We start from the raw sequence: 15,930 nt of genomic DNA, 5'->3' as shown, positions 1-15,930 counted from the left end.
GACTCTACCTATTTCCTCTGATGTAAAAGCAATTAAAAAAACAAAGAGAACATCATGTGCCTGCATCTTTTCAACTTAGGTATCAACAAAGTGTACAAAAATATATGGTAAAGAAAAGATAATTAACAGAGCAGAAAGAGACCAGATGTAAGTGTGAACAGATCAGATATATAATACTCATAGTCAGTTTATTACTAGTAACATTGGTCAATGAAAAGTATACCTTAAAGACACGAACAAGAGAAAATGCTACTATGCCAGAAAATCCCATATGAATCATAGTGAGTGTTATTGGAAAAGGAAAATCGAAGTACTTTGGGGAGAGAACCCACTGCATATGAACAATAAAGACATGTTTCAGAATTAATTGGATAAAGGATAGTTCAAAGACCATCCTCAACAGTAACTACTCCAATAAGAAAAAGCAAGAATGCAGACCAGGAAGAAAACAAGTAGCTTGGGCAATATTCAAACAGGCAGTTCAATTTTAGAAGATCAAGATAGAACAAGAACTCATCAGCAAGACAAATGATGGACTCCATCTAACACCACTGCAGATTTCAGTATCCTACCCCTAACAGAATGCAGAGGTACACAACCACCAGTCAAAGGTCTGTTGAACTCCCAAACCAGAGCTCAGATAAGTTCCACCAATGGTTTCAGAGATAAAAACAATGACATATCTTCTCATCCACATGAAACAGATCAGTATAAGATTATTCAAACCTGTTCGACTCAATGGATAGACCATAATACATAAAAATCAAACAAATTCAGCAGGCATAACCTTCAGATCAGCCATCATAAAGTAGTAACTCAAGGTTAGATTTCCAAACTAGTTAATATTTTCACATTATTGATTCAGACACCAAACTGACATCAGTTCCTCATTTCAACTTCTGAAACTTACAATCTAATGAGAATAAACAGACAGCTAGGTTTCACAAAACTAGCAATTCACAAAATAGCAGAAAGAGTTCTCAGGATAGGCAGGCCTGATATGGCAGGACTTCAGGTCAAAAGTAGTACTGAGACAGTGATTTAACCTTCAACTTTAGTTCAACCCATTGGCTCAATGTTGTTCTAACTTCGAACTATCCTCCAAGAAACTTCAAATGATATGGCAAGCCTCATGTAACAGTAGGATAATTTCAAGTTTCAACGGAACAGCAACAAACCAACATAAGATCCAACAACATTTAAACTTAGTTCATCAGGCTTCACCAGATTTTAACTAGTCTCAACTCTCAACAATGTTCCAAAAAATTTCAATAGTTTCAACAATATATTCAAAAAACTTTGATGATAGTGTTGACCAACAAATATCAAGTATTGACAAATTTTTCCCAATTAGTTTAGGTAGTTTCAACTTTCAACTAGTTTCATCAATTTTAAACAGCCAACCACATGTTGAGTCTACCAAGAAATTTTTTGTTTCAACCAGTTCCAACCAAATTTCAGTTTCTAGCTCGTTGAAACCTTGGAACACACCAAAATCATTCTCCTTGTCCTACTCTACCAAACTAAACCTTGGAACACACAAAAATCATTCTCCTTGTCCTACTCTACCAAACTAATCTCTCTCTAGATCCACTAGCATCTCAGTAGGGAACTCTGCCTATCAGAGAAGGCCTGCATCACACAGGGAAGAACTGTACAAGGCCATTGTTTACCACTGTTTCTTTACTTCTGTCTTAGCGATGGGGTATAGTAGGACCATGGAATAAATTACGACCGAAATCACTGCATTTTCGGAAATCAAAACAAAACCTTCAAGATTTCGTCAAAATCATAGGTTTCAACTGAAATTCATAATTTCGACCATTTCGCAGGTTTTGGCCTAAATTTTGCAGGTTTCGACTGAAATTTCCCAAGTTTCGACACTCAAACTTGTTTTCCTTGGTTTTTGTCGATTTTTATCCCATTTTCACCTAATTTCCACAACTCCTTTGCCTTCAAACACCTCTTTTGCTCCGCTCCTCTTTTGCCTCCAACCTCTTAAGCCACAACAGCTACAAAGGAGACTCCGGCAACAACAAAATGTGAACCATGAGCCATACCCAACAGTTTCAAACTTCCCATTTTTTTTATTTTTGTTTTGTTCATGCCTTAAATGATCCTATATTGCCTTGAAATTAATATATGTTTAGTCTAGGACTATGATTTATTATTGTGTGTCGTTAAACTTAATTCTTATTATTTGCTACTATTTTTTAAATTTTCTGATTTTAAAAACTATTTTTTAAATTATGTATTTTTTCAAAATACATATGTATACATGATATATAGGTGTCAACTTAATGTATGTGAGACACCATCACTTGATCTAGTTGGTCATTGTATTTTGTTGACTTGTTGTACATATAACGATTCTATTAAACAATTCATGTATGCTGATGATTCTATGCCTCTACGCAATATAGTTTGTACTTCTCAGAACCAATCATTTGTTAGTATACTTGAATGATAAATTTTCAGTGTTTTTTTCCGGCAAAATACTAGTTCTATTGTATTTATTATGCTTTATATTGGTAGAAGGCAAGAAGTCAGATGAAATGGAGGTCATATAAGGCCCGAAACCTAGGGTCAAATTTTCAAAAAAAAAAATACTAGGTTAAAACCTGGAGATTTCAGTTATTGCCTGGGTCAAAACCTAAGTTTCGACCAAAATTTGAACCATGAGTAGGACCCTGATTTATATTCATAACCAGGAACTAGGTTTTGCCCCCTTGATTGGAGAAGGAAACCACTACAAAGTAGTACAAAAAAAAAATGGAAACTAATCCTAGTCTAAGATCTAACTTCCAGATTCAACCCAAATTAGAAACATCCAATTAAACTACTGCTAACCAAGGAAGATAAAAGAAAAATAGAACTAAGGGTCCCCATGTATGAACTAAACAGATGCAGTAATGAACTTAAATCTGCCAGCAAAAATGGACCAATAACTGGGCCTGAAGGCTTAGGCTGGCTGGCTAGTTTTTTTTTTTTTCATCTCCTCCAACAAAGATTATAGAAGGTCATAAAAATCTACATTCTTTCCTCATTCAAATCATGTATCTCCATAGTTATTGCTTTAGTTGGATTATGACATGTTCATGAAGGTTACCAAGGACAGGTCTGCAAATTATGTCGTAACCTTCAAATTACAAAGTTTAGGCTTGTTCCTTTACACTTACCTAATTTTTTAAATGCATTTGTAGGTACAGTCGATAATCTTACCTATAAAGACTATGGTGTAAAACCTAGCTTCAGTCATCAACTTACTGTTCAACCAAAATTTGCATCCTAGAACCAACACTGTCCAAAGACCCACTCTGAGCCCAAAAAATGGCATCTGGTATCATTTTCAGTAACCTATTTATCTTCCGGAGAATGGGATTCCCAGTGCGGGCAAAACCTACTTTCAAATTTCAGAGAAACCAACTCTCAGAGTTGGCACTGAAAGTTCAACAAACATGTGAGGCAACAAGGAAAAATGAGTGAGGACTATGATAAACAAAAGACACCTCGCCTATTATCCAAAGAAAAAACAATGTGGACACCTCTCCTGGCCTTTCATCTCTCTGAATGAATTTCAGTCTACCTCCCTCAGAATTTATATATTGATCACCACACACAAAGAAGGATCAATCAAATTTGGCAAGGAAAGAGCTGTCATCACTCAAACCATAATAAGGACTCTGCAATTAGAGATGATTGGTTTCTCAGGTGAGGTTCACATGCACTGTTCAACTCTCAATGCTCAATTCAGTCCTCATTGAAGGGTCAAAACCCAGAGCAAAAATGGTTGTGTTCTTTCACTCCCTTTCCCTTTCCAAATCTTGGTTGTAGGTATTGTTTGAGACTAATTTAAATCTCTGAGTTGTCTGAGTTTCGGCTTGGTTTAAACAATACCATGGTCGAAATTCAGTATCAAAACCTCAAAACAAGATTCTGCACATCTTGGTTTCAAACCAGGTATGAAATCAAGATCTTGATCCTTGCTCTGTATCAATCTTCTGCCCCTACCCCCCCCCCCCCCTCTCCCTCTCTTAGTCAAACCCTTCCCTATGATTTCACATCTTCAGCTTATTCGCATCAGATGGGTATCCCTTTTAAGTGAGCACCGTAATGCAGAACCAAAGGCCAGACAAAAGAAGAATAAGAAACGTGACCATGGGACCAGGACCAAATGGGCCAGCCGTGGACCAGACCAATTCAAGCCAGCCCAATCAGCTCAAAAGATCTTCTAGAAGGGCCAAAATGAGGCAAAACACTACTCACATCACTGCGCACAGCCCCATGGTTGACTTAAATGGAAATATTTCTGGAGGCCTAGATCACATTCCATAGAGGCTTCTTTCTTTTCTTTTCTTTTCTTTTTCTTTTTTTTTTTTTTTTTTTTTTTTTGGGGGGGGGGGGGGAGTTAAAAATATAGTTGATTTTCCATTTTTACCATGCAGTTTTTAGTTATTGCTATCTTATAGTTTCTTTCTTTTTTATTCCTTGTATGTCGACTGTGATCTATAAACCTGAGCTGTGAAAGCCCATTGCTACCCCTTTCTTCTTCTATTTTCCCTCATCTCAATCAAACTCTACTTTTGCTATGTTACTGAAGGTGCTGCAACCACTGCAAAATGCCATAAAAGCTGCTGTTGTTTTCATCCATCCTCAAACTGCTATGCTGTTGCTGCTGCTACATCTCCCATTCAAACAAGCCTGCTGCTTTAGTGTTATTTGGCAGATTGCTGCAACATATGGTGCACCCATCTCCATCATCCATTACGAAATCCTCCCGGATTTTGAAACACAACAGCCATCATCCATATCCTCCCTAACTTTCCTCCAACAAACAATTTCTTTTTTTTCCATTCTATCCTCATATCTTCTAGTCTACCCATGAAACTTCACCAAACCTTCAGCACAACCTCACCACCATCAATCCTCCACTTGATCTAAACATGGTTGCATTCCACTGGGAATTTTGACCAGCAACACCTTAATTTCTATTTTGGCAGTTGCTGCCAATATCTTGGATTGGATCACCCAAAGTTAATAAAACTTTCAGCAACCTCACCATCATAGAAGCTTCACTTGATTGGAAGTTGGAATCATTCTACATGCTGGTTTGGTCTAGAACATAACTTTCTAATTTTGACCTTTTTTATTACTGTTGTGGATTGATAACTATATTTGGGACTGTTACCCCTTGGAATCCACATTAGAGGGGCTTTCAGTCAGAATTTCTTTTAAGATTTTTCTCCATACCCTTTTCTTTCTTGAGACGAATTTGCGGCCAAACAATTTACTTTCTCTAACCAAATACCATTTTAAGAACACCCTTCCCGCGAGAGAAACAATGGTTTCTCAGAAAAGGTATCAAAGAGAGCCCAAGTTTTCCCACCAACTAGGGCCTTGTTATTAAGTCTGCCAGGCAATGAGGGAGCATGCCCAAGGGGTATTATTGAGTTTTTCTAATCGTATCCGTATCTTGGACAGAATTATAAAGCCTACAGAGTGTAGCTAGTTACTATCCATGTATTTGGGAGTTGTGTCAGTACTCTGTTTAAATCAATGAAGATGAGTAGGAATATTCGGACAAGGGTTGCACATAAAGTTTCTTCCTGTCGTGAGCTCAAGGTTAATCCAGAAGTTTCAAGATTTGCAGGTAAGAGATGATATATATAACAAAACATCAGAAATGTGTAAGTCCGTAATACCCCACCTTCATTAAATTCTAACAGATTTTATATCCCATTTGTTGCAACACAATTTGAAGCGTTCATATCTCACTATGCTACATACATATCTCAAATGCACCATACGTTCCCAGGGAGACAGGGAAATACATTTTAGGTTGACCAGATCAATAATCAGTTAAATTTTAGAGTCATAATAAAAGCAAATCAGTAGCAATAGAAGTTTCATAGTGAAAAGTTCAATAGGATGGATATTACAACATCATGACGATAAAGGAATTACAGGACAAAACCATCATAAAGTTACCAAAAACAGTGATTCATAAAAAGTACACAACTAAATTACCCCTGCATGACTGAATCGACCAGAGCACTAATGGAAAACTAGTAAATTATCTCCCAAGTAAACTGAAAGAGGCTCAAATTACAGAGTACCCCACATTTAAGTCAGCATCCTGATATGGTTCAACTTCAAGACAATCCAGGATGAGAAAGAATTTGAAGGATTGAAGCACCAAATAATCTGATTCAGTTGTTAACTCGGTCTGGACCCTCTATAAACCATAGGCTACATAGAGTTTTAAACTTGTTTTATCTCTATTATCTAGTTAATTGGTAAGCGTAAGAGTTCTATTATATCTTCTTTCCTTGTATTAATTTCCTGTTCTCAGTTTCCCAGTATCCCTATAATCTGAAACATTTTTATTTTGGCCTATTTCAGCTAACTAACCACATGATGTAGCCCTAAATGGAAGAGGATCAGACAGGGCCTGGTCATTTAGGATCTCAATTGAAAAGGTTAGAAGAGGAAGAAGGATCTGGGTTTCCAAAAATAAAAAAAAATTAGGAGGAGCTATCAAGAAAGAAAAGAGGAATCAGAATTAGGATAGCGATCCCGTATGCATTGCCAAACAGCACCATAACTCTTATAAAAGGGTAATATTCATTAATCAAAAATCTCCAATTGGTTGGAGATGCATTACACATCTAGAGACATTCTAAAACTCCTAATACTCATAAAAGGACTAATACACAAAGTTAAATAAAATCGAAAACGAATTCTATCTATGTAACAAATGTCCTAATATAACTTAAATATTGAAATTGACTACTAACCCACGTACCAGCATTAACCCTACTTTATGGGCTCATAAATTAGGCCCATTACATCAATAAACCAAAAAAAAATAGAAACCTAATTTCTATACAACCCACCCATGTGCCATGATAAAGGGTTCTAAGGCCAAATTGGTTCTGAGCTGCATCACCACGAGCTATTTTAAACATCCCTACAGTTTCAGAGCTTGAATCTGTGTCCTTCTTAACAGAGTCCCATCAAATTAGAACTCCTGTTACAAACAAGCGCCGATAGAGGGCATTGAAAAAGTATAGGTTGTTAAAAGCAACTGGCTGCCCAACATACTTCAACCTGTTAATTTGCCGCCGAGTTTAAAGAATTTTTCTGTGGTATAAATCTATTGTTGTTATCATACCTAGTCTCTAATCTGTTTAATCCCACTATTAGCTTCCCATAAGAAGTTCCCATCAACCTACAGGGTTTTGGTTTCCGTTTACTATTCTATAGAAGGACACTTCATAAATTCAATCTGTCTATTGGACCTTAACCAATATTTAAGGGATTACAATTGATAATATTAGAGACATTCTAGTCATCAACTTTTCCTCAAAACAAGGAAAGCGGGAATTGAGGAAAAGTGTTTGAAATCCTTCGATAATGAAGTACTCAAACAAAGAAAGTGGGATTTTGAGAGGGGACACTAATGCGATGTGGAATGAGATGGCTACATGTATGAGGAAGGTGGCTAAAAAGATTTCAAAGGTGAATCAAAAGGAAAGCTCCATTCTAAGTTGGTGGTGGCCTTGGTGGGATAGTGAGGTTCAAGCACCCATCAAGAATAAGAAAACTAGTTTTAAGACATAGCAAAGGATTAAGGACATTAAGAATCTTCAAAAGAATAGGTTAGCTAGAAATGAAGCTAAAAAAATTGCAAGAAAAGCAAGGGAGAAGAAGTATGAAGAGTTATATAATAAGTTGGGCACGAAAGAAGGGGAAAATCTATTTATAAATAACTAAAATAAGGGATAGGAAGAGGAGAGATCATAACAATGTTAGATTTATTAAAAGTGAAGATGGTAAAGTACTAGTACGTGATGAGGACATTAAGAAGAGATGAGAAATTTGTTTATCTGGTCTATTGAACGGGATTACTTCAGGCATCAATAATTCAAACTATTACACCATTCACCAAGGCACCAATCTTTGAATGTATATACGGAGAATTTTGATGTCCAAAGTAAAAGAAGCACTAAGGAGGATGAAAATAGGCAAAACACAAGGTCCTAATGAAATCCTAATAAAAGTATGGAAGAGCTTAGGAACTTACGAGCTAGCTAGGTTGACTAAGTTGTTTAATAAGATTATAAGCACAAGGAAAATGCCAGATGAATGGAGGAGAAGCATCGTGATCCCAAGTCACAAAAATAAAGGAGATATTCAAAACTATAATAACTATAGAAGCATTAAACTGATGAACCAAACTTTGAAATTATGGGAAAGAGTAATTGAAACCCGTTTGAGATACTTAACCACAATTATGGAGCACCAATTTGCGTTTATGCTGGGAAGATCTACAGCGGAGGCTATTTACTTAATTGGGAGACTTATGGAAATTTCATATGGTATTTATTAACCTAGAAAAGCTTATGATAGAGTTCCTAGAGCATTACTTTGGCAATTACTAGAGAAAAGAAGTGTCGCAAGTAAATATGTGCACATAATTAAGGATATGTATGATAGTTTAGTGACAAGTGTAAGAACAGTGGGGGGATAAAGTAATGAATCCCAAGTACAATTGGGCTACATCAAGGATCAACTTTAATCTCATATTTATTTGCATTTATAATAGTTGAATTACCTAAAGACATTCAAGACAAAGTTCCTTGATGTATGCTTTTTGCTGATAATATTGTGTAGGTAGTTGAGACTTAAGTAAGGACTAATACCAATTACCAAGTTAGAATCATGGAGAGCAGCTTTGGAATCAAAAGGCTTTAAACTAAGCAGAACGAAGACAAAATGTCTAGTTTGTAACTTTGGTCATGGTCAAATAGACGATGAGGTGGTGAAACTTGACAATAAGGAAATTTCTCAGAGTGATTGTTTTAGGTTCTTTGGTTCAATCATAAATAAAGAAGGCGATATAGAGGATGATGTTTTCTAAAGAATTAAAATAAAGTGGATGAAGTGGAGAGGTGACTCCAGGGTCTTGTGTATTAGACGTATTCCTTTAAATCCTAAAGGAAAATTCTATAAGACTATCGTTTGACCAACTATATTGCATGGTGCAGAGTATTGGGCTATTAAAAAGAATCACATAGATAAACTCAATGTAGCAAAAATGAAGATGCTAAGATGGATGAGTGGCAAAACTAGGAAGGATAAGATAAGGAATGATCATATTAGAGTTGGTCTAGGAGTAGCTCTGATAAGCGATAAGCTACGAAGAGGTCGTTTGAGGTGGCACGGCCACGTTCAACAGAAGCCTGTAAATGCCCCTGTTCAAAGAAGTGAGATAATCCAAATTAAATGAATTAGAAGAGCTAGGGGCAGACCTAAGATAACCTTAAAAGAAGTGGTGAGAAAGAATACACATAGGTTAAGCTTTGTATCTAGCATGGCCTCAAACAAAGCCAATTGGAACGCAAGAATCCATGTAGCCGAGCCCATTTAGTTGGGACAAGGCTGCTTCTTCTTCTTCTGCTTGTTGACTTTTCCTCAAAACTGGTCACAATTTAAATCACTTCAATTCTGAAATTTATTGAGTATTTGAAACCAAAATTGTTAGGTCTTTAGGAACCCATCACATGACCTTGCCCAAAGGATCTTATAACTAAAACAAGATCATTTTGTAGCTAATAAACTTGATGCACCAGAAGAAGATAATAAAAGATCTAAGAAACTGCCATTGCCAAAAAACAGAGGTACAGATAAATATTAAAGAGCTTTACCTTATTGTACAAAATAACTCCCGATGATAGTAAAATGTATATAAGTAGGTACAAATAGGTTAATAAAAGTGGCTTCCAAATCATTTTGTCTGCTTTTTGTTTCACGTAACTTGCCAATCATCTAGAGAACTGAACCAACCACTTGAGACAAAAAATATTGGTGTTCTTTACATGCTCCATCAGCACGGCAGTGCAGCAATATAATCCGGAGTTACAATCTCAGCCACAAGCCATCACCCTGTGTAGTTCCTGCATATGAATCTGTTATAAGATTTTACTAGACTAGTAAATCATTAACCAGTTATGTAAAATGATATGTTAGCAATAGCAACACATTTACAAGAACCAACTATCAATAGAGTTTACAGAGTGGGACGAAGAAAGTTATCAATGATAGAAAGCAGCAGGCATGCAAGCTAACCTGACAACTAATTGACCGAAAAAGCAGTTGCAAAAGGAATAATACTTTCACTGTTCAGAATAACAACCACAAAAAATATAAATACGACCCATATAAAGGTTTAATATCCCCACAATGCCACCCCAACCCCCAAACCGTCTTTTTAAAAGAGTAAAATAGCTTTCCAACTAAAATGCAGTCATTAATGACGGATATAAAACGTAACCTATTTCACTGAAGCTGTTACTTACTACTCCCACCGGATTTTAAGTGACAGGACAACTTATCCTCCCTTTGCTCCGTGGTTCTACACATATGCAGAAACAATTCTATGTCCTTAACAACTGCATGAGACAATCCAGCAAGCATGTTGCATGTAATGACTCGCAGTTAACTTAGACATTATAGTTGCACTACAGGTATAAGGGTTGTCCTACAGCATAATTATCAAGGCGTGCAGCCATTTTTTTGGAGGACTGGATAGTGCTAAGGTTTCTTGGGAAGCATTAGGAGCTGTTTTTGTTATTCCTTTTTTGCTGTTTTCAGCATTATAAAGTAATGTAAAAGACCTAGTACTTTCCCTCAAGAATTGATGATGGAATAGAATTTCACTTTAGTTCTTTTCTGCATTCCCTTTTTATTTCTGTTTACAACATTATAAAGTAATGTACATGGTGCACTCTCACTGGTTCTGATATAGTGTGTCATGCCTCATTCATCCTGCCTCTTTCTTTGTTCTTGTTTCTGCTGAAACTCAGGTGATGCTGATCTGCGTTGTCGTTAAAGAATGAAAAGAGTTGGGGGACTCATGATTTGTGTCTATTGAGAGCACAACCATGTTCCATTTTGCATATATAAGAAGACAAGTATTGAAAACAACAATATACAAGTAGATCCATATAATTAAATAGAACTACAAGTATACCCAATAGCTCTTTTCTATGGATCCATCATCCAGTTATCCTTAATTTTCCTGCCGCCAATGTGAACCAGAATGAGTGCTTGTCTGAGTTCGATGTTTGTTTATGTCTTGTCCTTACCCCCTAGAATTCTTCAGCACCCAATGATAACCATCAGACAAATGTATATTGTTTCTTAAGCATAATCATCCTCTGCCTTCCGCCAGCCTGAGACCTCTTTCTGATCTTGGGTTTCTATGTTATTTAATTTCTGTTTTTCTGATTTTGCTATTCTGCTGAAGTGCTGAGAAGTTCCTACCTCAATATCTCTCCCACATTATAGAACTTGACCATCTGATCTAGTTAAATTTTTTATACTGTGTCCTATATATGATTTAAAAATGACCAAATTTTCAAACGCATCTGAGTGGTTGATCACCTGCTATTGAATTCCTACCTCTGTTTATGGTTCTGGTTTACTGGGACTTTATTAAGCCGAATCTTTGTGTAGTTAGCTTCATTAACTATCCTACCGGAAAAAAAGAAACTTCAGTAACTAGAAATTGCTTGTGGAGGCCATTCTAGCTCTCCATTTTCAGACATTTATGAAGGCATTCTATTGACACTTAATAATGAAAACTGCTTGCCCAAAAAAAACAAGACTATTTTGATTTCTCTTCTTTGAGTCGGCAATTTGTCCATTAACTGCGCTATTTCTCTGTAACAGAGATCCCGGTTTGGTGAGCCAGATCTGTTTCTGCTTTTCCGAACTGTTTTTGCCTACATTATCAAAGAAGCGAAGGCTCATGCTTCCCAGAACTCAAGTGATGATTCTTTATTTTTTAAGTTTATTTCTATAGACAAAAGAACCCAAGACTCTACATTCTTTACCAAAGTAGCAAGAAAGACATCCATACATTCTATTTGAAGCCACTACTACCATGGAATGAATAGTTTCTTAACTTCATTCTGTTACATAAGCGCCTGAAAGTAGCATTTTACAGATACTGATCATTCACTGAAATGACTTCCATTCAAGAACCTAGATCAGACCTAAGAACTGAAACAAGGATGTCGAAAGCTCATTGAGAAGTTAAAACAAATTTCACATTTCATGTAAATAACAGCAAAATGGAAGAAATTTAGAAGGAAAAAGAAAAATAGCACCTAAACTCATGCAAGAATGTCATAAACGAAACAGTGAACTTACATTCAGTGATTAAAGCTTCAAAAGACGCGAATCAACAGCAAGAATAGATCTGCAAGAATAGATCTATCGGAATGCTTTGGTTTCTTGAAGGGCTTAATGCGATAGTGTAGACGAGCAAAGTGAAGGTTTCGTTAAGTTTGGAATCAAACTGTTAGTGGTTTTGTCATATAGACATTATATAATTGATGAAAAACGTGTTCTCTGAGCGCGCCTTAGAGCCTGGGGCCCTATACGCGGGTCACATCATTTTACGAAATGACAACATTGCCCTGCCAGATGCCTAGACTCACTGTCTTATTGGCTAAGGTACTACCACAGGCTTACAGCGCTATGGTCCCCAGTCCCACCAGAATTTAAGTTATCGTATTAAATATTCAGGAGAGGCTGTCGAGCTGCCCAATTATAATTATATTGGGATATCGAAATGATAGCGACAACGATTTTCTTTTGAAAATTTTCTACCAAAAAAAAAATTTTCTTTTGAAAAATTTAAGCGTTTTTTTTCTTCTTTCTAACAACTAAAATCTATTTTTTAATTAAAAATGCTAAATTAGGACCTGGAAGAGAGAACACAAGGGTTTACAACAAAAATAAGCGGGTGGATACCCACCACAGACAAAATAGATGTAAACAAGAAGTCCCACTAGCAATGGAATCAGCAAAACAAACAGTTGATCCTCTTAGGAATGAACTAAAAAACAAGTGGACAAAAATTAGAAAGAATGTTCAAAATATCTAACAAAAGACCCCTACTTAATCAATCTAGTGAAGCGTAATAAACCTGCAAAGCTAAGACCAACAGCTTGATGATTGGGTTTAGAAGAATATAAGAAATGCCAATAGAGTTTGCTATCTCTTCTAGCTTTCAATTCCGTCATAGCTGCAGAAAAAGCCACATAGTTTTTACATTGTACAGCAACGAAAAACCTCCATCCAGATCTCATAGAATGCTTCCCCTCCCATACAGCAGTGATTCTTTTTCCAAGATCCGTCCATAAAATTGAAACAAATCTCTACTGGTAGGCAAATCGGAAATAGAATCATCTTTTCCTCATTCCACATTGGTTGCCCCTAACGCATTTAACACAAATGGAGATAAGTTTCTATGTAAAGCTGCTGATAAGGATAAATTTCTAATGAACCGGGTCCAACCATGGTTGAGCTTGAGAACCCAACCGAGACAGATTCGTGGGACGGATCAGTAAGTTACATGAAGGTGAAGGAACTCTACAATTAAAGTAGCGAACGTGTCCCCAAAGGATTCAGTATATACGATTGTAATAAACAACGAAACAATAACCACCTCTTGAGGAAAAGGGTAAAACCCTATGATCAAGCGGTCACAAAGGAAGATGGTGGATTGATCCGACGGTCGAAGATGAGAGATAAATCCTATATAAACTAAAAGATTACACAAAGCAGAGGTATCCGAATTGTTTCCCTCCATTAACGTTCAATTAAAGCTCTACATCCAACCAAAGCTCTATGGTGTTCCAACTGCTAACTTAACCTTTGGAAGTGGCTACCCAACCGTGCGATCAGCTCATGTTTGACGTCTATTTTGTAGGAATTTGAAGGCTAAATAATTTTTTGACTCATCATTTTGCATCATCTATGGGAAGCACTTCAAAAAGCCATGGTAGACACCAGATCTACAATTCAGAGGCACCATAATCAGAATCTCCAACCTCCTTCAGATGGAAACTGTCTTCCTCATGAGTGAAATCAAGGTGAAATCCATGAAGAAGAAGAAGAAATAACAAGAGGAGTTTGCTTAAATGACCATAACAATGAAGTTCGAATGGTTCCAGTCATTTAGGAACAGATGAATCAGATGCAAATCCAATTTCTAGAAATGCAACAAATACTCCAAACGGTGGCCAAATGCCTAGGAGCCCCAAGAAACCCAAATCTTCATGATCAGGAGGAAGCAAGAAGGCAAACACGAAGGACTGAGAGAAGAAATTCTCTAGTCAGGGGGCGTTCCCCTCAAAGAGACAAACACCCGACCGAAGGCTAGAACTTCCAAGAAGAGGGTTCTGGTCAGGGGGGGGGGGGGGGGGGGGGGGGGGGGGGGGGGGGGGGGGGGGGGGGGGGGGGGGGGGGCCCCCCGGGGACCAACCCCCCCCCGAGGGGGACCCGAGAGGAACCAAGGCCCACAAGAAGTACAGGAAGAGCAATCGAGAATAAGGAAGACTGGAGAGTTACCAAGGATAGATGATCAAGATGTTCGAGATCGTGCACAAGGGAGTTGAACTGGAACCCTCACCAGGGTTAAACGTGGAGTATGAATGCACAAGGCGACATCCCAACAATCGGGCCGGGATAGCGTCCGAATGACAAGCACTCAGGCAGTGCAGATTGACCAATAATTGGTCGACATCAATAAAACATTGGGACAACTCACGAGGGGCAAAAGAACCAATGACATCTATTCGATCATTAGAAAAACCCCGTTCGTGGAGGCAATTGCCAAGTATGAATTCCCCCACAACTTTAAACTTCCAACCTTCTCTCCTTTTGATAGATCTAGAGATCCAATAGCCCATATGAGTTATTATCAACAGGCAATGGCTGCTGCTAGCAACTCTAATGAGATTTTATGTAGAGTGTCCGAGTCTTTACTCACAGGAGCAGATCTAAAGTGGTTCTTTTACCTACCCTCGGTAAGAATAGCTGATTTTGATGAACTAGCTCGAAAGTTCATCGGACAATTCCAGAGTGGAATTCAAACCAAGAAGACCGAAGAGACATTGTACAAGCAAAAAAGAGTCCATTCGAGACTACTTACAGAGGTTCAACAAGGCAACCATGGAGATTGAGAATCTTGATGAACAGGTGGCCAAAACAACACTCTTTACAGGCCTTTCTAACAAGCAACTCCTGGAGTTGCTACTATAGGATATTGCCGACCACGTATCTCAAACTTGTCCAAAGACGCCAAGAAACAAGCGAAGTAACATAGATCCATGACACTCGCCAAGGAGAGGTGAAGACAGCCACTAAAGAACAAAAGGCTTTAGTAAAGGTCAAGGTTCGAAAGTACAGAACAACGATCAGGGGAGAAAAGCCCGTTTGGGTTGAGACAACGTTTGCTCAATCATATAGGATATACACTTCTGAATGCCCAACAATTAGAGATCCTAATGCAAATTAAGGATCAAGGCATCCTGAGATAGCCACCCAAGATGATTGTCAAACCCAGAGAAAGAAACATGGACAAATACTATCATTTCCATAGAGATAATGGGCATTAAACTAATGAGTGTAGACACTTGAAGGCAGACATTGAGAGATTGATATCCCAGGGACATCTATCCAACTACATAAATCATCAAGGTGACGATCGAAACAGAAGAACTACTAGAGAGAAGAGAAGGGAGTGCTCGGGAAGTAGAGATCATCGGGCTGAAGCCCCTCAATCCAAGAAAGGGAAGGAGATAATAGGGGCTAGTCGATCCCCAATGTAACATCCAGCCCAAACCTAGCCCGGACACCCTATTTATTTTTGGGATAAAGAAAGACTTGTTCAATGTTAGACCTTAAAAGTTGGACTTTAATTTCAATATTATTATCTTTGAAAACCTTAGGAAGCCATGTTAGACCTTTCCCCTATGGTAGATCTGTAATGTCTAGCCTTATCCTAACATTGACCCGGCCGGGGACCTGTTATGTTTGTAGGTCCGGAAACCCGAAGTGGGGGAAAATATA

The 15,930-nt window shown here is 37.7% G+C and overlaps 1 protein-coding gene across 1 annotated transcript in view; it reads right to left on the bottom strand.

Moving 5' to 3' along the window:
• Positions 1-12,355, bottom strand: part of LOC149011105 (putative sugar phosphate/phosphate translocator At3g17430) — a 30,492-nt gene extending 18,137 nt beyond the window's left edge. The window contains exons 1-3 of the mRNA XM_089160468.1: positions 12,220-12,355; positions 9,711-9,959; positions 224-331 (exon numbers count right to left, since the gene is read on the bottom strand). Coding sequence (XP_089016594.1) covers positions 224-331; positions 9,711-9,794 — 192 coding nt within the window. The 5' untranslated portion in view covers positions 9,795-9,959; positions 12,220-12,355. The remainder of the gene's footprint in view (positions 1-223; positions 332-9,710; positions 9,960-12,219) is intronic.
• Between the last annotated feature and the right edge of the window lie 3,575 nt (positions 12,356-15,930).

This window comes from Hakea prostrata, chromosome 7 (genome assembly GCF_041222555.1).
Source record: "Hakea prostrata isolate BN-2017 chromosome 7, UWA_Hpros_2, whole genome shotgun sequence".
Classification (NCBI taxonomy): domain Eukaryota; kingdom Viridiplantae; phylum Streptophyta; class Magnoliopsida; order Proteales; family Proteaceae; genus Hakea; species Hakea prostrata.
Note: the sequence above shows the minus strand (reverse complement) of the source record. Positions and strands in the feature narration are given on the sequence as shown.